At 40.9% G+C, this 23,444-nt stretch overlaps 1 protein-coding gene across 2 annotated transcripts in view; it reads right to left on the reverse strand.

The window, feature by feature from the left end:
- poli (polymerase (DNA directed) iota) overlaps window positions 1-23,444 on the reverse strand; it is a 56,961-nt gene that overhangs the window by 23,361 nt on the left and 10,156 nt on the right. For both annotated transcript variants that reach the window (XM_048545072.2, XM_048545007.2), the window contains exons 2-4: window positions 15,809-15,940; window positions 13,559-13,723; window positions 2,304-2,462 (exon numbers count right to left, since the gene is read on the reverse strand). In XM_048545072.2, coding sequence (XP_048401029.1) covers window positions 2,304-2,462; window positions 13,559-13,723; window positions 15,809-15,940 — 456 coding nt within the window. The remainder of the gene's footprint in view (window positions 1-2,303; window positions 2,463-13,558; window positions 13,724-15,808; window positions 15,941-23,444) is intronic.

A 23,444-nucleotide genomic window follows, 5' to 3' on the forward strand; every position in this document is an offset into this window, starting at 1 on the left:
GTGGGCACTGCTGACTAGGCCAGCCTTGTTTTACACATCCCTAAATGCCCCGGAGAAGTTAGTCGTGAGCTGCCTTTTTGGATCATTTCTGTCCTTGGGTTGTAGGGACACCAGCAGTGCTCTTTAGAAAGGAGTTCCAAAATTTTGATCTAGGAACAGTGAAGGAATGGTTATACAGTTCCAATCCAGGATGTTGTGTGGCTTGCAGAAGAACTTTCAGGATGTGGTGTTTCTGTGTAACCACTGCCCTGTTCCTTTGGTTGTAGGTAAGAATATCATGCAATTTCATTCAACGAGGTTCCTAAGACAGGACCTTCCAAATCCATGGCTAAGTAGAAGGACAAGTGAACACCACCACTTACCAGCCTGACTTGGAAATATTGCAAATATAAATAACCTTCAGTGCTGACTGGTGAAAATCCTGGAACTCCCTCCCTAGTGGCATTGGGGTCAACCAATAGCACGTGGATTGCAGCTGTTCAAGAAGGCAGCGCACGACCACCTTCCCCAGAGCAACTAGGGACGGGCAAGAAATGCTGGTCAGCCAGCGAAACCTGCACGCCGTGAATGAATAAAAAATGAAACTTTTCAAAATCAGAAGACCGCTACTGTAAAAAATATTTCACATGATTGCACCAAGGCCCTGTACAGTGACAGTAAAATATATCTACTTTGGTATTCCTTTCCAAGCTAGTTCCTCTTCAGTCCAGAGCAGATGCCTTGGCACTGGGTAGATAACCAAGGCTTTTGGACCTTTCTGGCTTTTAACTGTAGAGAACTGTGGCTACCAGCCTCACCCTACTGCAGCAACTCTCCTTTCATTCCCCACTGATTGGCTTCCTTTGCCATGGTGACATGGTCAGTTCATCCACCTTGCCTTCCACATTCTCAACCATACAAGTTGCAAGAACCTCAAACCTTTCAGAAAACAGCAAAGACTGAGGATCTTCCACTTCTCCTTTCGGTCCCCCAAACCTCCTCACTTGCAGTCACTCCCTCCTGCTTGTGGCCACTTAGCAAGTCAGACAACCCTATTCTGAGCAATGTGGCTATCTTCAGAAAAGAGGTGCCCAGGTCACCACTTTCCTCATTCCTGATGTTACGTGATGTCTGGAACTCAGCCTCTAGCTCAATGTCCATGAGCTGAAGCTCTTCAAGCTGTAAACGTATACACAGATATGTTTGGCTTGGATTCCACTGGCTGCAGTCAGAATATATCACTTAATAAAAACCAAAAGAGCTGCGGATACTGTCAATCAGGAACAAAAATAAAGTTGCTGGAAAAGCTCAGCAGGTCTGGCAGCATCTCTGAAGGAAAAAAACAGAGTTAATGTTTCAGGTCCGGTGACCCTTCCTTAGGATATATCACCCTATCGTCATTATTGTGCGTTAGGTAATTTATTTTGTCTTAATTTATTCAATTATTAAACCCTTTGCTTCTGATACCTTTCACTACTGCTAGTAAATCTTGCTACTACCAATTAAAATCTTCCAATTACTAACAAATTACATGGGTTTTTAAAGATAAACAAAAAAAATACTCAACAGCCAAACATTTCCTGGTGATATTACACTGTGATTTTTCTCAGGCCTGTTTTGGAGCCACAGGGCCATGCCTTGCTCTGCCTCTGGGCTCTCTTTCTCTCCATAATGCTCTCTCCTGCCCTCACAATGTTCTCTGCCATTGCTCTCTCTTCCTCCATGCTGCTTTTTGGATTCAAGGTATCAAAGAAGTATCTCATCTGTGCTGAGTCAGCTTAATGACCAGCATGACAGACTGTCCTATAACTGGCATCCATTATCTCTTACGCTTATGTCAGGCTAAACTATACATTTAAAAAATCACATGGTTGATCCGGCATTTACCCATTATCCCGATAGATCTGCTGAAAGATATGAGTGAGTAGTTGACATGTAAGGGCAAGACTAAATATATGTCAATGCAGCTGCTGTAACAGGTACGCATGTAAAAATTATGTTCAGAATTATGACAAACTATTATGGACAGCCCCTAGATTTAACAGCTGAGTGATTGCTGTGCCGATAACAACGGCAAGCTGCATTTACAAAGCACCTACTGAAATGTCCCAAGGGATGTGTAATCATACAAAATATAATACAGTAACATATGAGTTAGAAGCACAGGGGGCCAGAAGCTTAGTCAAAGAGATAGATTTCAGGAACATCTTAAGTGAAGAGTATGAGATAAAGACGTAGGGATGGATGGAGAGGAAACGCTCTCTCATGTTGAAGGTCTACACAGGTAAACATATGGTTCTTAACTGCTAAGGAATTGTACCTACCTTGGTTACCATACACATGACCAGACACAAACACATTTTCTGGGACAACACCACCAGGTCCTATCTGCTGCAGTCTCTTCTCTACCAGTTTACTTACATCGACAAAATTCTCATCAGAGCCCAGCCTCTCCACGAACGGACTGAACTCCTCCAATAATTCTACAAATAGGACAGAACAGAGATAATTACTGTGGGATACCCAATGTACACAACATACAATGACATTTATCTGTATTAGCAGGAGAGTTGTGCTGGCCTTGTGACATTACCTAGTTTATAGAAAGCTGAGAAAACCTCTGGCAGGCAGGTATAGTGCCTCTATATCTTCTTGCTTTCACACATTCATCCCATGTGAATGTTGCTTGCATTCACAGAGATAAATAGCAGTTATAAAAAGTGTCTAGGCCTGAAAAGTCAGCCTTCCTACTCCTCTGCTGCTGCTGTGTTCTACACCCTTAATTGAAAATCTTTTCAGTCATATTAAACTTGACATTTATTAACTTGCAATGCATATTATTTTGTTCAATTTGTCCCGAACTGAAACTTCTGAGAACAAAACAGGGAAATTCTTTAACTTCCATTTTTCCCTCCTCCTACCTCTAAAATACTTAATTTGGTACCACTAATCACAAATATCTGGCTTTCCCTGATCGATTTTCATCCTTGCTAGCTTCCTGCACTTGACCCTTCACCTAGATGTCTCTGTAATGAAAAGAATGACCCCATCGATTCCATTTATCAGATCCTGGATTTAGTTTCTTACAGATCCCTTTACCGATCTTAATGTTCTATTTATATTAGCAATTGCCACTACACCCAAGGCAAGTGATTTGTTATGACGTGACATCCTGCAACAATTTCCTTCATTTTGAGCATTCACTTCATGCTGCTTAAATTTCTCCATCAGCACTGCAATAATATGAAGAAACCCCACAGCTAGAGAAAATGATGGATGTAGACTCTGAAAGCTCATCTCATTGATCTCCATGGCCTGACTGACTCATGACTCATGCTGTATGTGCACCCTCTCCACTGACTCAGCTCACTCATATGCTCCCTGGGCCTTGCCATTGAACAGCATTAGTTTAATTGCATGCAGGAACACTCATTGTCCTCATCAGAGGAATTTTGTAGGTCATAGATAAGCTTCAGGGTACTTATATTTTTAATGCTGGGCATTTATCATTAAGCTGAACAAATTCAACATAAAACCCAGTAAATTGTAGTACTGTTCCACTAAGTAAGAATTCGGTGTAACATAGCGAAGCCAGAGAAAGTATGTGATTTACGCATGAATGAATATAATACAATATTTACCCTGGTTTGACCCAAGTTAGTGACTTAAGTAGGCATCTAGATAATATGATTTAATATATTCTTACTTCATTATCAACTAAAAATAGCCCCAACCTAGCAAATGTATCCCATAGTGTTAAAAGTGCAGAGAGAAATACATGAAAATATTCTTGCTTTAGCATTATGTTGCAAGCCTTTGTTAAATATTTTGCGCCATACTAGATGTCAGCATGTAGTCACATGAATGAATTCAGGGACACCAACACATGAAATGCCTTCGTTGAGATGGAAAGTCCCTCACAGTAAGATCCAGCTTCTTCAATACTCTGGGATTTTCCACGTATTTGTTTTGCCAAATCACTCACCCTATGTGAGTCAACCATCATACCAAAAGATTTCCTCTGTTGTATGTTATTTATTGTTGAAACGTTCACTTTGTAATCATAATGCCTGTTTTTAAAAAATATAACCATAAGTTGAAATTCTCAATACATATCCCACTAATGATGAACATCTGAGTTTCTTATTCACTCTATGTTCATCTGTTTGGAATTTCTTCGTAGTATCAACAAACTTAGGCTGTCTACTTAAAATGTAATAGGATGCTTTCTTTCGACCTCCTCTACTATCTTTCTCAACACCAAAAAATATTACCTGCATGTCCTTCTTCAAACCACCTGCCACCTTGACTTGGAAATATATTGCAGGACTAGCCATGCAAAAGTTCTGGGAATTCTGAAGCAATTAATTCACTCACCTGACTCCCCAAAGTCTCCCCAGGAGTGGGATGAAATGCTCTCCAGTTAACTGGGCGAGTGCAGCTCCTAAAACACTCAAGATGCTTGACACCATCAGGAACAAAGCAGCGAATCCTTCACCTTCAACAATTACTCCCTCTACCACCCATGCGCAGTTGCAACTGTGTGTACCATCTACAAAATGCTGTGCAGCAACTAATCAAGGCTGCTTTGACACCACCTTTCAATCCTACAGGCATGCCCATCTAGAAGGGTGATAGCACCAGATCCATGGGAACACCAGCCCCTGCAAGTTCCTTCCAAGTACAATACAAACATGAATTAGATGTAGAATGCGGCCATTGGTCTCTTCAAACCATCCATTCAATAAGATTATGGATGATCTGTTTATGTTCCAAATTCCACAATCCTACCTACCCTGATCATCTATGTTTCCATTCCCTATAAAGGATCTATCTACTTCTGCCTTTAAAATATTCAATGACCCCAACCTCTGCCACATTCTGAAGTACAGAATTCTAAAATTGTGCAACCGTCTGAGAGAAAGTAATTCTCCTCATGACTGTTTTAAAGGGAAGATTCCCAACCTTAAAAGTGTCCCTTAGTTCTGGACTCACCACAACTGATCCCTTCTCTATCCATCTAGTCAAGATAATTCAGGATCTTATGAACTTCAATCAAAGTATTCTTCACTCTGCTGAATTCCAGTAGAATCAAGCGCAGACTGTCCAAACTTTTTACATTTACCAACTATTCATTCCAGATATCAATCCAGCAATCTCATTTCAACCACCCTCAACACATGTTCGTCCTTCCTTAAATAAGATGACCAACATTGTAAACAATATTCAAGTTGTGGTCTCATCAATGCCTTGCTAAAACATAGCATCCTTGTTTATCCATTCAATTCCTCTCACAATATGGATTAGCATTTCCTGATTACATAATTTCCCTGCATTTAACTTATTGTGACTCATGAACCAGAACACCTTGACCCCTTTGTGCCTCAGAATTCTACAGCCATTCTCCATTTAAGTAATACTCCTATTTTTATTCTTCCTGTCAAGGAAAAGCTTTACATTTCCTCACATCATACTCCATTTTCTAGACTTTTGTCCAATCTCTTAACATTGATATATCAGCCTGCATCCTTGCATGCACCTTCACAACACCTTTTCCCACCTCGGGCAAAACTGCTGCAGATGCTGGAATCTGTACTGCTCTGATGAAATCGTCTCGGCTCGAAGCGTTAGCTTTCTCTCTCTCCATGGATGTTGTTTGACCTGCAGTGATCTCCAGCATTTTTGTTGTTTTCAGTACCCTTTCCTCCCTTTGTGCCATCTGCAAATACAGCACCATCTGTTCAATCTCCTCATCTCAGTGAATGACCCGACTTGGAACTCCTTCTGTCAATTGATTAAATACCTGGAATTTCTTTCCTGACAACATTGTGATGGTGTCTGTAGTAAACGAATTGCAGTGGTTCAAGTAGACTCACTGCCTCATTCTCACAGACAATAAATACTGGCCTAGCCAGTGATATCCACATCCTATGAAAGAATATAGACAGCGTGTCTCTGTTATCCCTGTTATTCATTAATAGGACGAGGGCATCATTGGCCAGGCAGCATTGTCCCTGATTCAGTTCAGAATCAACCACATTGCTGCAGATCTGGAGTCACAAGTTGGCCAGACCAGGTAAGGATGGCAGTTTCCTTCCCTGAAGGACATTAGTGAACCAGATGGGTTTTTCCTGACATTAGACAATGGTCATCATTAGATTCTTAATGCCAGATAATTTAAGTGAATTAAAATTCTACCCTCTGCTATGGTGGGATTCGAACCCAGGTCCTCAGAACATTATCTGGGTCGCTGGATTAACAGTCCAGCGATAATACCAGCAGGCCCATTCCTTCCGAGCGGTAATCATGATAGTCTCTTAGACAATTTCAATTCATTCAAAATGCTGCAGCTTGATTTATTCATAAAATTTGTAAAAGTACATAACAAATCATTACAAACAGAATTAAAATTTAACCTGTCCCCATTTGACATTTTCCACTCTTAGGAGTCTCACAGGATGGTAAAACTCATAAACATTCTATGTCAGGCATACAGCCTGAGGGCAAAACATTACAGACTGAAAAATTACAAATTGTATAATAGAAATAAACACCCTTAATATTCACAACATACACTCCTTGGTAGGCATAGAGCCTAAAGAGGTTCATACGATGCCAGCCTCTTGGTGTACTATGGCTGGAAGAACTTAGACAGTGACCTCTTCTGCAGCAGAGCCCCAAGCTTTATCATGTCCCTCAGCATGCAGCCCTAGGCATTGAAATGTGCAAATCTGCAGGACTCATTTGAGGACAACTCTGTGCATTGGAAGATAAGCAAGTTTTGGGCACACCTAATGGCATCTTTCACCAACTTGATTATTCTCGGAACAAAGCTGATGTTTGTGTGTATGTGCATTGCTGAGAATAGCCTGGAAAATCCTCCAGCACAGAGCCGCCTGGGATGAACCTTAATAAAAACACACAAGACTTCTTTATAACGCACAATCCATGAGGAGATTTGGCGACATGGTGGCTAATGGTTAGCACTGCTGCCCCACAGCACCAGGTACCCGGGTTTAATTCCATCTCAGGCGACTGTCTGTGTGGAGTCTGCCCATTCTCCCCGTCTCTGCGTGGGTTTCCTCCAGGTGCTCCGGTTTCCTCCCACAGTCCAAAGATGTGGTAGTTAGGGAGATTGGCCATGCTAAACTGCATATAGTGTCCGGGGATGTGCAGGTTAGGTGGATTAGCCACGGAAAATGACAGGGTAGGGCTGTGGATCTGGATGGGATGATCTTCAGCAGGGACGACGTGGGCTTGATGGCCTGCTTCTACATTGTACGGATTCTATGAACGTGAATTCCCTTCAATTGAAAGCTTTGCTAAGATTGTCTAAAAGACTGATAAGCGTCAACCACATTACTCTCTGGAGTCACATACAGATCAGACCTGGCTGAGATAGCAGATTTCCTTCCTAAAGGGTTAATGTGAATGATTTTAGTTTTTACAACAAACAATAAATGTAAGATTACCATTGCTGATTATATCTGTTTATTCCAGATATATTCACTTCTAAATTAATTCACAATTTCTCAGAATTGGAACTCACATCTCTAGGTCATCAGAACTCTGTTGACTAGTCCAGTAACATAACCACTATGCTACAGTTCCCATCATTCCGAGTAGGCTTTTCTCTTGTGGCCTAGAATTCTGAGACCGAAATTCTTGTTCTAACTTTCAAATTCTTCCATGCCTTTACTAATGAAGGGTGGAACAATCTCCTTACAGTCACTTCAAGTTTCTATATGAACCATTTGTTCTTCTAACATTGTCCTTTGCCATTTCCCATGCTCTAAATGTCTTCCAATCGTTCATTTCATGACACTCCTGTCCCTTGCACATGGGAAAAAAAGTGTGGTTGCTTTTCTACCAGTGTTCTGCGCTTTAGCTTTCAATGCAAAAGAGGCAAATTCAGAGCAGCATGAGCAAGACATATCCCGAAAACAGGATATTCAAATAAAAATAGTTCTTCAATTTAAAATGTTATTGAGGGAAGAAACATGCTGTCGAAGCTCTTCATCTTTTGTTCATCAGGACAGAATCACATCAATACAAAATCTCAAAGGGAACAACAATCTACACTGCTTGAAAAGAAGATGTTGAATAGTTGGCAAGTGAAATCAGATATGTAGAGCTGTTGCCATGGAGAATGTGCCAGGGAACAGTTAAATGCTATACTTCTGTTTAAATTGAAAACTACAAAGCAAAAATTTGAAATAGAACAGAAAGTGCTAGAGAAATGCAGCAGGTCAGGAAAAATCCAAACAGAGATAAATAGAGTTAATGTTTTGAGACCAGTATCACTCTTCTTTGAAATGGATGACAATTCAAATTATTAATGGTTCAAATATTGCAAGACAATGAAGTTCAACATATAGTTTGTATCTCTATAATCTCTTTTCAAGTAAAATATTTATCAATAGATGGCAAAGTAATGAACATGAAACTGGAGGATGAAAGCACGTCTTGCATTTATACAGTGCTTTTCCTGACCACAGATTGTCCCAAATCATTTTACAGTCACTCAAGTAAAACACTATTGAAGAATAGTTGCTGCTGGAATTTAGGAACAGTGTCAGCCAACTAGCACATAGTAAGTCCTCACAAATATCAATGTGTCCTGACCAGACAACCCGAGTTTGTAATAAAAAGTGAAAGAACTGCGGATGCTGTAAATCAGGAACAAAAACAAAGTTGCCGGAAAATCTCAGCAGGTCTGGCGGGATCTGTAAAGAAAAAACACAGAGTTAATGTTTTGGGTCCAGGTGACCCTTCCTCAGACCTTTCTGAGGAAGGCTCACTGGACCTGAAACATTAACTCTGTTTTTTCCTTCACAGATGCTGCCAGGCCTACTGAGATTTTCCAACAACTTTATTTTTGTTCCTGTGTTTGTGATGTTGGTTTAGATTTCAATATTAGCCAGATGATGGGATAACTCCCCTGCATTTCAACTAAACAGAATCTTTTACCCATTCTGCGCAGGCAGATGGAGCCTCCATTCACAATATCATGAAGAAATAGCATGCTTGACAGTGAAACACTGGAATGGAGCTTCAGCCTTGCTTTTGATTCAGGAATTTGACTGGCACTTAGAACATTCCATAATCAGAAGGAAGGGTGCTTACCAACTGAGCAATATGTGCACAAACGGCATTACAAAGAATTGGCAAAGGGTGCAGTGAGGGAGGAATCAAAGTTAGGAGATCAATCAGCTTACAGTGGGTGAACAGTATATAGTATCAAGGTGTTTTACAAATGAAACAGGACACTAAGCCAGTGGTGGTTGTGCCATCATGTTGAAGAAGTAATCCAATTCAGTCCTATTGCTCAGCCTTTTCTCAATAATTACGCAAGTTGTTCCAGCTCAATATACATTTTTGATAGTCCCAATAAAATCTGATTTCACTGTCATTTCATATAACAACCTTCTGATATAAATGAAAATCTCACTGTTTCCCCTGAAAATCTTTTGCCAAACTTTTCACGCTATCACCAGCACACTTACCAGAGGACACCATTCCTGCTGGTTTACTCTGTCAAAATCGGTATAATTTAGAAAAACTCCATATGACCTGTACTTAACTTTTTCTGATTGCAGGAAAACAATCTTAACTTCTTCAATCTCTTTGCTTAACTGTAGCCTCTAATCCCTGGTGTTATCATAAACCTCCTCTACGTTTTCTCCAGGTCCTTGATATCCTTCTTAATATGTGGTGCCCAGAACAGTGCACCATACTGCAACTATAACCAAAGCAGGAAATGCTCTGCATGATTTTTTATATTTTATTCAATATCTCTGTTTACAAAGTCATTGGCAATGGTTTTAAGTTGTGTTCCCAACATCGGGTTTAAGTTGAATGGTCTGTCCAATGCTGCATGTCTGAATAGACAAGAAAGCAGTATTTTATAATTTGTAAAACAGCGGAAAAAATGTTGTTATTCTGCATTAAGTACAATGCTATTAATTACATGCACATGGTCCATCAACTGAACAAAAATGACTGATTTTCTATCTGCAACAATACAAAAAAAATCAAATATGCACTTTTTACTTTGACAGTTCTCTTTTTAAAGGATGTAACAGATCTTTTCAGTACAATGTTTACTGAATGCTGACAACAGACAGTTTAGAGCTAGTCAGAGACAATCGATTTTCCTTTCAATTGTGTTTTTGACATGTTCAGCTGTGTTGACAAGAACAAAGGAAGATTTCACCCTTGACATATTTAATCCCACATGACCTCTCGCTAGCATTTATCACCATTTAATGCTTTCAGTACTCGAGGTAACACTGTTAATGCTGAACCGCACAGTAATAAACAGAATGTACAGATACTACCAAAGGGTCACATTACCAATTGCACCAAATTCAGTTGCAGCATTTCATGTAAACAGGAATGTCAAAACACATCTCAAGAGAAGATTTTTCTCTAGAATCAAGTATGGTAGTTCCTCCAACACTATGCTATAAGACAATGACTGCCATTCATCAACCGAATGATATAGTTTTCCCCATTGTCTGTTTATAAAATTCCCCAGATATCAGAGTGGGAAGGATCTGATGGACAACAAGAAACTTAGTAGCAGGAGATAGAAGAACAGATATGTAGGCTGTTCATGGAAAGGTGTAAAAACATCAAGATTGTTGTAGTGGTGATTTTAACTTCTCTAATGTTGAATGCTGGGGCTTGAATTGGGCAGAATTTGTTAGGCACATCCAACAGGGTTTCTTGCAACAATTTGTAGATATTCTAACTAGGGAAGGGTCCATCGTAGTGTATTGGAGAAACAGCCTGGTCAAGCACTAAACGTTTCAGTGGAGGAACATTTTGGGAACAGTGATGATAGTTCCATTAGCTTTTCAGATATTATGGATAAGGATGAGACTGGTCCTCGGGTGTTAAATTGGGAAAAGGCTACTAACAATAGTATTAGAGAACTGCAGAAATGAAATTGGGGATGATTGTTTGAGGGTAAATCCACATCTGGCATGTGGGGACCTTTTAAAGGCCAGTTGGTCAGAGTTCAGAACCAGCATGATCCTGTGAGGATGAAAGTTTAGGATGACAAGTTTTGGGAATCCTGGATGGGGACAGATATTGAAAATTCAATAATAAAGAGAAAGAAAATATATGAAATGTTTAGGAAACTGATTTCAGGCAATGCCTTTGAAAAATATAACGAAAGCGGGAAAGAATTTAAACAAGAAACTAGCAGGATTGAATGGGACCAGGGAATATCCTTCACAAGTAGGATTAGGGAGAATCCCAAAGCATTTTATAGGATCAAGAGGGCAGCTAGTGAAAGAGTAGGTCCACTCAAGGATAAAGGAGGCAATTTATGCGAGCCAGACCAAGTAGGTGAGATCTTTAATGAGTATTTTGCATTGATAGTCACCACGGAGGAGGGCATGGATGTTAGTAAGGTTAGGGAGGGGAGTGCTAATATTCCATGGCATGTTGATATGAGGAAGGATGTGGTGTTGGGTGTCTTGAAAAACCTATGTAAGGTAGATATGTCCCCAGGACCTGATAGGATTTATCTGGTATTGAGGAAGGCAAGGGAGGAGATTGTTGGGACTTTGGCAGAGATCTTCGTATCCTCTTTTGCCAAAGGTAAGCTCTCAGAAGACTGAAGAATAGTCAATGTTGTTTCTTTGTTTAAGAAGGACAGCAGAGACAATCCAGGCAATTATAGACCAGTGAGCCTTACATCAGTGGGGGGGGGGCAAGTTATTGGAGAAGATTCTTAGGGACAGAGTTTACTTGCACTTAGAAAAGGATGGACTTATTAGGGACAGACAGGCTTTATGTAAGAAAGGTCTTATCTCACAAATTCGATGCAGTTTTTTGAAGAAGTGATGATGATTGATGAGGGTAGTTCGGTGGATGTTGTCTACATGGAATTTACAAAAGCTTTGACAACGTCCCTCATGGTATGCTGGTCTAGAAGATTATGTCACATGGGATCCATGGGGAGTTGGTAAACTAGATATAAAATTGGCTTGGCTGTAGAAGACAGAACACAGTTATGGAGATGTATTTTTCAGGCATGACGTCTGTAGTTTCCACACGGATCAGTGCTAGCAACACACACACACATAAATGATTTCAAGTATCATAGATCATAGATCATACAGTCAACAAATCCACACTGAACCTCACAGCATCCCATCCAGACCCATCCCCCTACAACGCAGCTCATCTACACATCCCTGAACACTACGGGCAATTTAGCATGGCCAATCCACCTAGCCTGCACATCTTTGGGCTGTGGGAGGAAACCGGAGCACCCAGAGAAAACCCACATAGACACGGGGAGAATGTGCAAACTCCATACAGACGGGCGCCCGAGTGTAGTATCAAACCCAGGTTCCTAGCGCTGTGAGGCAGCAGTGTTAACCACTGAGCCATGGTGTCGCTCCATTTAGATGAAAGGATACAGTAGGACATAGGTCAGTTGGAAAGTTGGGCAGAGATGTGGCAGATGGAATTTAATATGGACAAATGTGAGGAGTTACATTTGAGGCAGTAGGTGTCTGGAATGCACTGCTGGGGAGGTGGTAGAAGCAGATACAATAGAACTTTTGACAGGCTTTCATATGAACTCATGAACAGGCTGGGAATAGAGGGATATGAACCATGAGCAGGCAGATGGGATTAGTTTAGAATTACATCATGGTTGGCACAGAAATAGTGGGCCAAAGGGCCTGTGCTGTACTGTTCAGTATTCTATATTGTCTCTCCGACAATGCTGCAGAACCTTTGCACATTTGTTTTGATTCAACTGGTAAATATTTCAACACCTCAAAAAATATTGCAAGCTTAAGAGAACAAAAAGGCACTGGAGTGGTATAGTTGACTACCAAAACCTAATACCAATTGAGAGATTGAGGACATATTAAGACAGTCACTTGGGTTTTACAAGAAGAATGGCTCAATTGTTCTGCATTCTGGACCTTGCTCTACGTTGCAAGTATTATTCTTTAAGCCTTTATCTTGTAAAATACAACCAGCCAATAAACTGGTTTTATTCATTGCAACTTTTGTTTAATATAAGGCCCTTCTTTTTAACTCAATGTAGGATCCAATAAACTGAAATTTCAATCTTACAGTCTACAACTCCATTTCTAGTGTGCAATGAATTTTCCTGATTTATGACACTGCATAAGTAATTAGCATTACAATTGTTCTCAAAATCTTGGAACTTAGAAGGAGAATGAAAATCAGCAAGGGCCTTTGTTCCTGGTCACTATCAAGTGATGTCAGCCATAAAATCACACATATGTACAAATTGTCTGAGCACAGTAGAAAGTTCAGCTTCAATGCCACTTGTGGTTTTGTAATTTGCTCAAGCGCACAGTCCAAATTCCAACATGAACATGGCCACTTGAATGAAATCCAAATTGGCATCTGTAAAGTGGTGTCAATCTCAACTTTCAGAGAAAGGGAGGAAAACGGAAAATGGAGCAGAGCAAGCAAAAAAACAAAGAACTTCCTAAACACGTGTGTCATGAAGATGAAAACTAAAACAAAACATTAAAAAGCTATAGTTAAGTGAAATAAAAGTTCCAGGTACCTGTGATTTGATATGAAATTTCTCTGTAGGGTGTCAAATCTTCTCCACAGATAAGAATCATTTCTGGGCACATGTCTAAGGCTTCAAAAACTGTCATCACCTTATTAACCCCGCACTCCCTGGCTTCGTAGTTACAAGTGACCACCATATGTTTCTGATGAACGGCTAAAAGAGAAAATAAAGATGCATTATTAGGGGATCAGGTTAGTTTACAGCACTGAGCTTCACGGCATTATTATATTTTAGAATTGTATCTTAAGTCTGCATAGTTTTACTGTTACCGATGAAAGGCATGTTTAGATTGCAACAAACAGATGTTGCTGGGAAAGTTCAGCAGGTCTGGCCGCATCTGTGAAGAAAAAATAAATCAGAGCTAACATTTTGGGTCTGGTGACCCTTCCTCAGATCCTGAGATGCTAATTGTGTTTTTTTTCCTCACAGATGTTGCCAGGCCTGCTGAGCTTTTCCAGCAACTTCTGCTTTTGTTCCTGGTTTACAGCATCCACAGTTCTTTTGGTTTTTATTTAGCATGTTTAGATTGGTTTGCTAGCAATGAGAGTGGAAACAATGATGGCAATCTCTGAATTTACTATGAGTAGATCCTGAGTCCTATAAAGTTCAAGAACATTGTTTTGGACTGTAAACATGTGTGTTGTAATTATATTTTCCATTTACTTCTAAGGTGAAAGAAAATTGAGGTCAAGGTATCATTTCCACCTAGATACAAGGCAATGTATTTCACAAGGGTTTCCATATATTTAATGAATGCCTCAGATAGACATCCAAAATTCTGTGTGATCAGCAGATAGAGAGGCTGCTTGGGTATGAGAGGGATTCACAGTCTCTAGTCAAAGAGTTACATCCTGCAGCCAGCTGCAGATTCCAGCGAGTTTTGTTCTGGCATGGCCAAGAGGCAGAGAATCATTGGAAATGAGTCATCCGCTGGCAGTGGATTTAAGGGACTTCTGAAAATTGGGAAGTGCCCTACGATGGTCACTATAACTTAGTGCCTGACAAAATGGGGATACTGGAACTTATTGGAAGTTACATTATTAATTGCTAAAAAGGACTGTAATTCCAGAGAATGCTACAGCTAATACATATATCTGTCGAATGCCAATTACCAGCTTAAAAAGTATAATTTGTTGACAAAATGAAAGTATTGCTTAATCATTTTTTTTAATCATTGACTGCAGTTAAAAGGTTTAATATGCAAATTCTTATTTAGTCATTCATTCAATTATGAACTGCAAGTTCAAAGCTTCTTTTAAAAGTTATAATTCACTACAGCAGTTATAACAATAGAACTATTTTTGTTCACTCATGGAACTTGGGCATTGATTCCTGGGCCAGCATTTATTGGCCATCCGCAGCTGACCTTGAGAAGGTGGTGGTGAACTGCCTTCTTGAACCAGTGTCAAACCATCCCATATTGTATCAACTCTCTGCAGATGCAAATTTATTCCACCTGATCTCAACTTTGTGGCCATTTTAAAATGATGATTCCCTGTTTACTGATTCTTTGACAAGACAAAAGAACCCCATTCACTTTATGTAAGCCCTTCAAATTTTTAAGACATTTGACTAAATTTCTTCTCACTTCCGCTGTCTATTTAACACTCCTATTTTTCGAGGATGGGTGAGGCGCCAGCCTTATGAATGTGCCATGCAAGATGCCAAGCTGCTCCACTCAGCAGAACCTGATGGACAAAAGACAAAGCTTCTGACAGGAAATCTTGAGGCTTATTACTGTGAGCCACGGTTACACCTGCAGCTCTGGGTTATTAAAGGTTGGATTAATGCCAACTGAGACACTGTGCCCTGATCCCCTTCGAAAATTCCCAAACAATGCCTCACCCTTAAAGTAACTTGGCATTGCTTGGATGCCTGTTTTAAGCGGGCAGCAGGCCAGCAGCATATTAATGCGGCCTTGTACCAAAAGGGATCCAAAGCAAACTCATCACTGGCATCCCTCCAGCTTTCCACTGAGAGATAAACTTTACCCTGTGTAAGAGACAGCTTAGGGGGATGGGGTATCAAGTCAGTGAGAAAGGAAAGTGTATTTGCACACTGGCAAAAGGAAGTACAGAGGAGGAGAGGCCATGGGACAATTGTTTTATGTTCAGTTGACAGCAGAGATGCATTTATCAACTGGGACATCAGACAAGCTTGTTAGAAGTCAATAAATCACAAAGAAAATTTATTGTATGGATAACATTCTATGCCAAGAGAGAGTTAACATTTGATTACCTAAAGGCTTGCCTTTAAATTCAGGGTTTCGGATCATCTCCACCTGAGCGTAGAAGCAATCCAGATCAATGTGCACAATCACCCTGAATCCTGGGATATCGGTGTCTTGGATAGAATATTTGTTGCTATTACCTGGAGTGAAAAACACAACATTCTTTACAGATCTCCTAATCTATCAGCATCGAAAACTGATTTTACATTCTACGTCTCCTACACCCCTCAAACATACCCACGTTACTTGAATTCTGGCCTCTGTGCATCCCTGATTTTAATGTCTCCACCTGACACCTAAACTCTCTGGTGAAGGGTCTAGGCCCGAAACGTCAGCTTTTGTGCTCCTGAGATGCTGCTTGGCCTGCTGTGTTCATCCAGCCTCACATTTTATTACCTAAACTCTGGAATTTCCTCCCAAACCCTCTTTGCCTTTCCATCTCCTTCACTTTTTCAAACTGTCCTTTAAACATGTATCTTTAAATTTTTTAGTATGAGGTCGGATATCAAATCTTATGTAATAACGCTCCAGTGGAAGGAGCAGGTGCTATATAAACACAAATTGTATTTTGGAAAATCATTTTTGAGTGATACATTGCAACCTGTTTAATGCTTTTATTGCAATAGAACTGCCACAAGTTTAGAGATGAATGTCCCAATGTGAATGTACTCACTGGAGTGAAAAATGGAACAAATCTTTACTTTGTGCCAAGTCACAGTTCAGGTCAGGGTACTGTCCACTGTAACACAACAATTCAGAATTCCCATTTAATTTACCCACATAAACTACAGCAAACCAATTGTCAAGGAGAGACATCATGGCTTTCACAGTAATTTAATTATCTTCATCTAACTGACCTCTACTTAAATCAAAATCAATAGTAACTTCAGCAACCCTCCTGAAATAGTGTTTATAATAAAATTAGTGCTTCCTAACGTTAAAACTTTACAGTCAGAAGTATATGTAGCGCTATCATTAGTGAACTTTTAGTTCATTTGCATTCACAGGCATTCAAGAGGGCATCGGGTGATTATTTGGATAGAAAATGAGTATTGCTATCTGGGGAAAAGAGGCTAGTAATAGAAATGATGCAGATTTGATGGGCCTTCTTCGATGCCTTAAAATTCTGTGATTCAAGGTTGAACTACACAGTCACAGAGGCATCATTATTCAATACATTGTTCAGCAACCAGAAAGGTCCCAAATTCAGAGAGAAACAGAAGGCAGGAAATGTTAGATAATAAAATGTGAGGCTGGATGAACACAGCAGGCCTAGCAGCATCTCAGGAGCACAAAAGCTGACGTTTCGGGCCTAGACCGTTCATCAGGGTCCAGGCCCGAAACGTCAGCTTTTGTGCTCCTGAGATGCTGCTAGGCCTGATGTGTTCATCCAGCCTCACATTTTATTATCTTGGATTTTCCAGCATCTGCAGTTCCCATTATCACAGGAAATGTTAGGCTGGTTAGCCTGATCTGAGTCATTGGTAAGATTTTAAGAGTCCATTATTAAGGATGGGATTGAGGAATACTTGGAAGTGAATGGTAAAATAGGGCTGAATCCCCATGACTTTGTCAAGGGGAGGTCATGTCTGATGAATTTTTGATATTCTTTGAGGACTTAACAAATATGTTAGACAAAGGAGAGCCAGTGGACATGATCTATTTGGATTTTCAGAAGGTCTTTTACAGGATGCCACACAGGAGGCTGCTAAACAAAATAAGACCACATGGTACGGGCAAGGTAGTGGCATGAACAGAGGATTAGCTGACAGGCAGAAGCCAGAGAGTGAGGATAAAGGTGTCTTTATTGGCTTGGCAGCTGGTGATTAGTGAAGTTCCGCATAGATCCATGCTGACCTCACTATTCACAATATACATTAATGATCTGGACAAAGCAAATGAGGGCATTGTTGCTAAGTTTGCAGATGAGACAAAAATAGGTGGAGGGGTACATAGTGTTGAGGAAGCAGGAGGGCTGCAGAAGAACTTGGACAGGCTAAGAGAGTGAGCAAAGATGGGGCAGATGGAATACAAGGTGGGAAAGTGAGAGGTTATGCCCTTTGTTAGGAAGAATAGAAACACAGACAATTTCTAAACAGGGACCTGAAGAACAAAACAGCTTTAGAGTCCCAGTTCATGATTCTCTTAAGGTTAACACTGTAGGTTCAGTTGGCAGTTAGAAAGGCAAATACAACATTAGCATTCATTTCAAGAGGGGTAGAATACAAGAGTGGAGATATACTGCTGGGGCTGTATAAGACTCTGCTCAGACCACTTTTGGAATATTGTTAGCAGTTTTGGACCAAGTGTCTGAGGAAGGATGTGCTGGTCTTGGACGGGGTCCAGAGGAGATCTACATAAATGGCTTGTCCCATGAGGAGTGGTTGTGGACTCTGCGTCTGTACTCAATGGACTTTAGAAGGATGTGGGGAGACCTGATTGAATGACAGGCACTGAGAGACGTGTTTCACTGCAACTCGAGAGAATGCGGAATTAGATTGGATCACAGCACACTCATTTTTCAGAGGCTCTGCAGTGTCCAAAGGCACCAAAGGGCAAGAGGAACACTTACCACCAGAACAGTGCCTACCACCAAAAAGGGACGAAGAAAAACAACGGGTGTACTTTACCTTATGTCGACATCATTCTATTTGTATTTACAAAAATTAATCCTTCATAACATAAACAGCTGTTGGTAACTTATTGCCTCGTTTCATAATTCCTACAGATATTCACACATATTATGATTAGAGTGTCTATTCTTTTGAGTTTAGAACAGTGTGCTTGAAAATAACTTCTTTTAGGTGATATACAGTTGACTTGACAGGCTGATAGGCAAGGAGGTTAAAAGGTAGGAATCCGCAATTTCCTGTGCTTGAGTGTAGTGAAAAGGAGAGAAGAATGTTCTTCAACGGTCAATTTCTGTACGAGGTCTTCAGGATACTGTCCCCAGCCCAAGCAATTTCAGCTGCTTCAGCAATGTCATTCATTGCATGATAAGGTCAGAAGTGGGGATGTTCACTGGTGACTGTGCGAGATTCAACATCACTTGTCAATCCTCAGATACCATTTGCCCATAAGAAATAGGAACAGAAGTGGGCCGTTTGGCACCTCAAGCCTGCTCAGCCATTCAACAGGATCACGGCTGATCCGACCCTCTTCACATCCACTTTCCTATGATTTCCCTGTATCCCTTGATTTTCCTACTGATCCAGGATCCATTTATCTCAGCCTTAAATATACAAAAGGACTCTGACCCCACAGGTCCGTGTGGCAAGGAATTCCAAACACTCTCAAACCCTCTGATAAATCCTCCTCATCTCAAACTTGAATTGGAGCCTCTTCATTCTGAGACTATGCCATCCAGTCCTAGACACTCTGATGAGGGGGCAACATCCTCTCAGCATTACCGTGTCAAACCTCTTAAGAATCTGACATGGTTCGATGAGATCACCTTTCATTCTTCTAAACTCCAATGGGTAGAGTCCCAACCTATTCAACCTTTACTCAGAAGACAATTTTTCCATACTGGGGATAATCTTTGTGAACATTCTCTGAACTGCCTCTGAAGCAATCCACTCCCAAATACAGCAAAGCCTAGATAATATCCAGGTTTGGGCTCACAAGCGGCAAGCAACATTCTGCCACATGAATGCCAGGCAAGAGACATCTCCAACAAGAGAGAATCTGAGTATCACCCTCTGGCATTCAATGGCATTCCCATCACTGAATCCCATTATCTCAAGGGGAACTAGAGATGAGCAATAAATGATGTCCACCCAGCAGCATCCACTTTCTGTGAATGAAAAGAAGTTTAAAAAACCATATATCAAAGAGAAGACTATTAAGATCTGGAGAAATCCTTTTAGAGAAAAAAATGTTAGTGTTGGCTTTAATAGCTCAGAAAAAGACTGAGGAAGCTGAACATTTTTCTTATTTACAAGGAAGGGAACTGAAGTTGGCTGGTTTAATGGGAGGTTTAATTATAGCTATTATTCTGTATGTTCACTTTGAAAATAAAGCAGTGAAATGATTTGCCCGCAGAACTTGTCTCTTAAATATCTAAAGTCTTTCTCCTGGAAAATTTGTGAATCATTTACATAGAAACAATGACTTTTAAAAAAAAACTTTGCTTGCAGGATGTAGAGTGGCATTGGTCATAAAGTAGCCATTACACAAATCACCCTGCAGATGCTGAGGTTCCAGTTATCACTGTTGCTGGACGGTTGAAGTACACAACTGTTCAGGTTAGTAGGGCACATCACAGAGTCTTGTAAAAGTCAGTCAATCCTGTTTGGCGTTTTAGAGTAGGACTGGTGGGTGGGGCTGGGGAGCAGGGGTATTGAGGGGGTAAATTGAGAGACGGTTAGCATGCCATTTCACTGGCGAAGAAAAATTCCTGAAAAATGTAAAAGTTTAATTTATTCTTATGGGATTAAAATAGGCCAGGCTTCTTCAGCACAAGACACAAAAGGATTTTCTACCCAATCTTCATCCGGATTCAGCTGCCTGTCTGAAAAGAAGTTGGGACTGATAGCATCAAGGAATCCTGCCCACTAAAATGACATACATGCCACACTAGTGCCATACAAAGACCGTCTCCAACGAGCGAATTTAATCTTCTCCCCTTGACATTCAATGATATTACCATCATTGGATGCCTCACCATCAGCATCCTGGGGACTACCATTGATCTAAAACAAACTGGGTCAGCCAAACAAATACTGTGGTAAGAAGGGCAGGTCAGAGGTCAGGAACTCTGTAGCATGTCATTCAGGTCCTGACTCCCCCAAGTCTATTCACCATCTTATTGGGAGGTGATGGCCTAGTGATATTATCATTAGACTATTAGTTCAGAGACCCTGGTAACGTACTGGAGACTTTGGTTCAAAACCTGCCATGGCAGATGGTGAATTCAATAAATATCTGGAATTAGAAGTCTATTGGTGACCATGAAATCATTGTTGATTATCGGGAAAACCCATCTAGTTCACTAATTCCCTTTAGGGAAGGAAACTGCTGTCTTTGCCTCGTCTGGCCTACATGAGGCTCCATAGAACAGAAAACATAGAACATCACAACGTAGTACAGTCCCTTCGGACCTCGCTGTTGCGCTGACCTGTGAAACCAATCTGAAGCCCATTTAACCTACACTACTACACTCCAGACCCACAACAACATGGTTAATACTTAACAGACAGGCTGATCAAAAGAAATCTATAAGACAGAAGTCAGCGTGTGATGGAATACTCTTCACATGCTTGGGGCAAGTACAGCTCCAACAAGACTCAAGAATCTCATTGTCAGTAAGGACAAAGCAGCCTGCTAGACTGGCACCTCATCCATGTACTTAAATATTCACCCCCTCTATGAGTGGCATTCTGTGTACCACTTACAAGATGCATTGCAGCAGCCTTGGTATCATCTTCCAAATTACTAACGTTACTACATTGAAGGGCCAGGGTAAAAAGGGTAGCAGATGGTGGGCAAACCACTGCATATAATTTGCAATCAAAGTTGCACACAATCCTAATTTGGTGATATATCCATTGTCGCTAGATAAAAATCCTACAACTCATTACCTTGCATCATTTAAGAGTGTTGCTGCACCGTGTAAATTGCAGTGGCTCAAAAAGATGGCTCACCAACACCACAACCTTAAGGGCAATTACGGATGGGTAATAAATGTTGGCCTAGCCAGAGTGCCAACACCATGAATGAATTTCGAAAGAAGTCTGAAAGGAGCTTCTGGTTTTCGCTGGGTTTTCTTGCCACCTGCTAACAAGAGCAAGTTCAAATTAAAGAGACAAGAAACCGGCTTAGTCAATTTTAACAGCCCGTATTCTGCGCAGCTAGTTTCAATATTACTCATTGTGAGCACCAGCTGTCTTTTAGCGCCCACCACTTTTGGAAGCCTGTGTAAGAAGTTCTGTCACCATTAATATTATTGAAATGTCTCTTTGTAAGACAATACCCTCCATACCAAAGGTCAAACCTTGGGTTGATTCCTTTGTAGCAGAGAAGGGTGAAGCGGGACATTATTGAAGTGTTTAAGATTATGAGGGGTATGGACAGGATAGACAGGAAACAGCTGTCAATAAGGGTCAATAACAAGATGGCACATGTTTAAGTTGAACAGGAGGAAGGAACTTAAGGAGATGTTTTCACCCAGAGGACGCTGGGGTCTGGAATGCACTGGCTGGAACGGGAGTAGAAGTGGATGATGTCAAAACCTTTAAAACTTGCGTGGATGAGCACTTTAAAACTCATAACATTCAAGGCTACGGGCCTAGTGTTGGAAAGTCGCATTTCACCTTGATGGGCCACTGTTCTGTACTGGGGCTTATCCAATCTTTAAACAATTCCTGCATTATACCTGGTTTTGTATTCTATACTTCATCTAATAAAGCAAAAGTGTTCCATGTCTTTTCCTCCCTGCCTGCCACTCAGAAGAATCTGTGGACATACACTCCAAGGTCTTTCATTTGCTCTACCTGTCTCGATCCTCCCAGAATCACACAATGGTAATGGTGTGTGGTAACGATGCAGGAGGAGGCTATTCAGCCGATCATGCCCACACTGGGTTTAATGACCCAGTGCCAGTCTCCTACATTTCCCCCTTCTCTTTACACACTATTTCTAGCCAAATAATCATCTAATGCCCTTCGAATGGCTCAACTGAACCTGCCTCTACTACATTTCCAGGCAGTACATTCCACACTCTTAATTATTTTCTGGGTGAAAATGTTTTTTCCTCATGTCGCCCTTGCTTCATTTATTTTCCTTTAAATCCATGCCCTCTTGTTATTTTACCTTTTACAAACAGAAACAGTTTCTCCTTATCATTTTGTCCAGCCTGCTTGTGATTTTGAATACCTGTATAAAAATCTCTTAACCTTCTCCTCTCCGAGTAGAACAATCCAACTTTGTCAACTTATCATAACTGAAGTTTCTCTTTCCTGGAACAATTCTGAAAAATTGCTTCTGCAATTCGTGCAATAAATTCACATCTTTTCGACAATGCAGTGCCCACAACTGTATACAATGCTCCACCTGAGGTATAACAAGTGTTTTATTCAAGTTCAACATCACCTCCTTGCTCTGGTATACCTCCCCACCTATACTCTCCTCTCCACCTATCTTCTTTTCTCTCCATCTTCGGTCCGCCTCCCCCTTTAGAACATAGAACATAGAACAGTACAGCACAGAACAGGCCCTTCAGCCCACAATGTTGTGCCGATCATTGATCCTCATGTATGCACCCTCAAATTTCTGTGACCATATGCATGTCCAGCAGTCTCTTAAATGACCCCAATGACCTTGCTTCCACAACTGCTGCTGGCAACGCATTCCATGCTCTCACAACTCTCTGCGTAAAGAACCTGCCTCTGACATCCCCTCTATACTTTCCACCAACCAGCTTAAAACTATGACCCCTCGTGCTAGCCATTTCTGCCCTGGGAAATAGTCTCTGGCTATCAACTCTATCTATGCCTCTCATTATCTTGTATACCTCAATTAGGTCCCCTCTCCTCCTCCTTTTCTCCAATGAAAAGAGACCGAGCTCAGTCAACCTCTCTTCATAAGATAAGCCCTCCAGTCCAGGCAGCATCCTGGTAAACCTCCTCTGAACCCTCTCCAAAG

Source organism: Stegostoma tigrinum, chromosome 1, assembly GCF_030684315.1.
Source record: "Stegostoma tigrinum isolate sSteTig4 chromosome 1, sSteTig4.hap1, whole genome shotgun sequence".
NCBI lineage: Eukaryota > Metazoa > Chordata > Chondrichthyes > Orectolobiformes > Stegostomatidae > Stegostoma > Stegostoma tigrinum.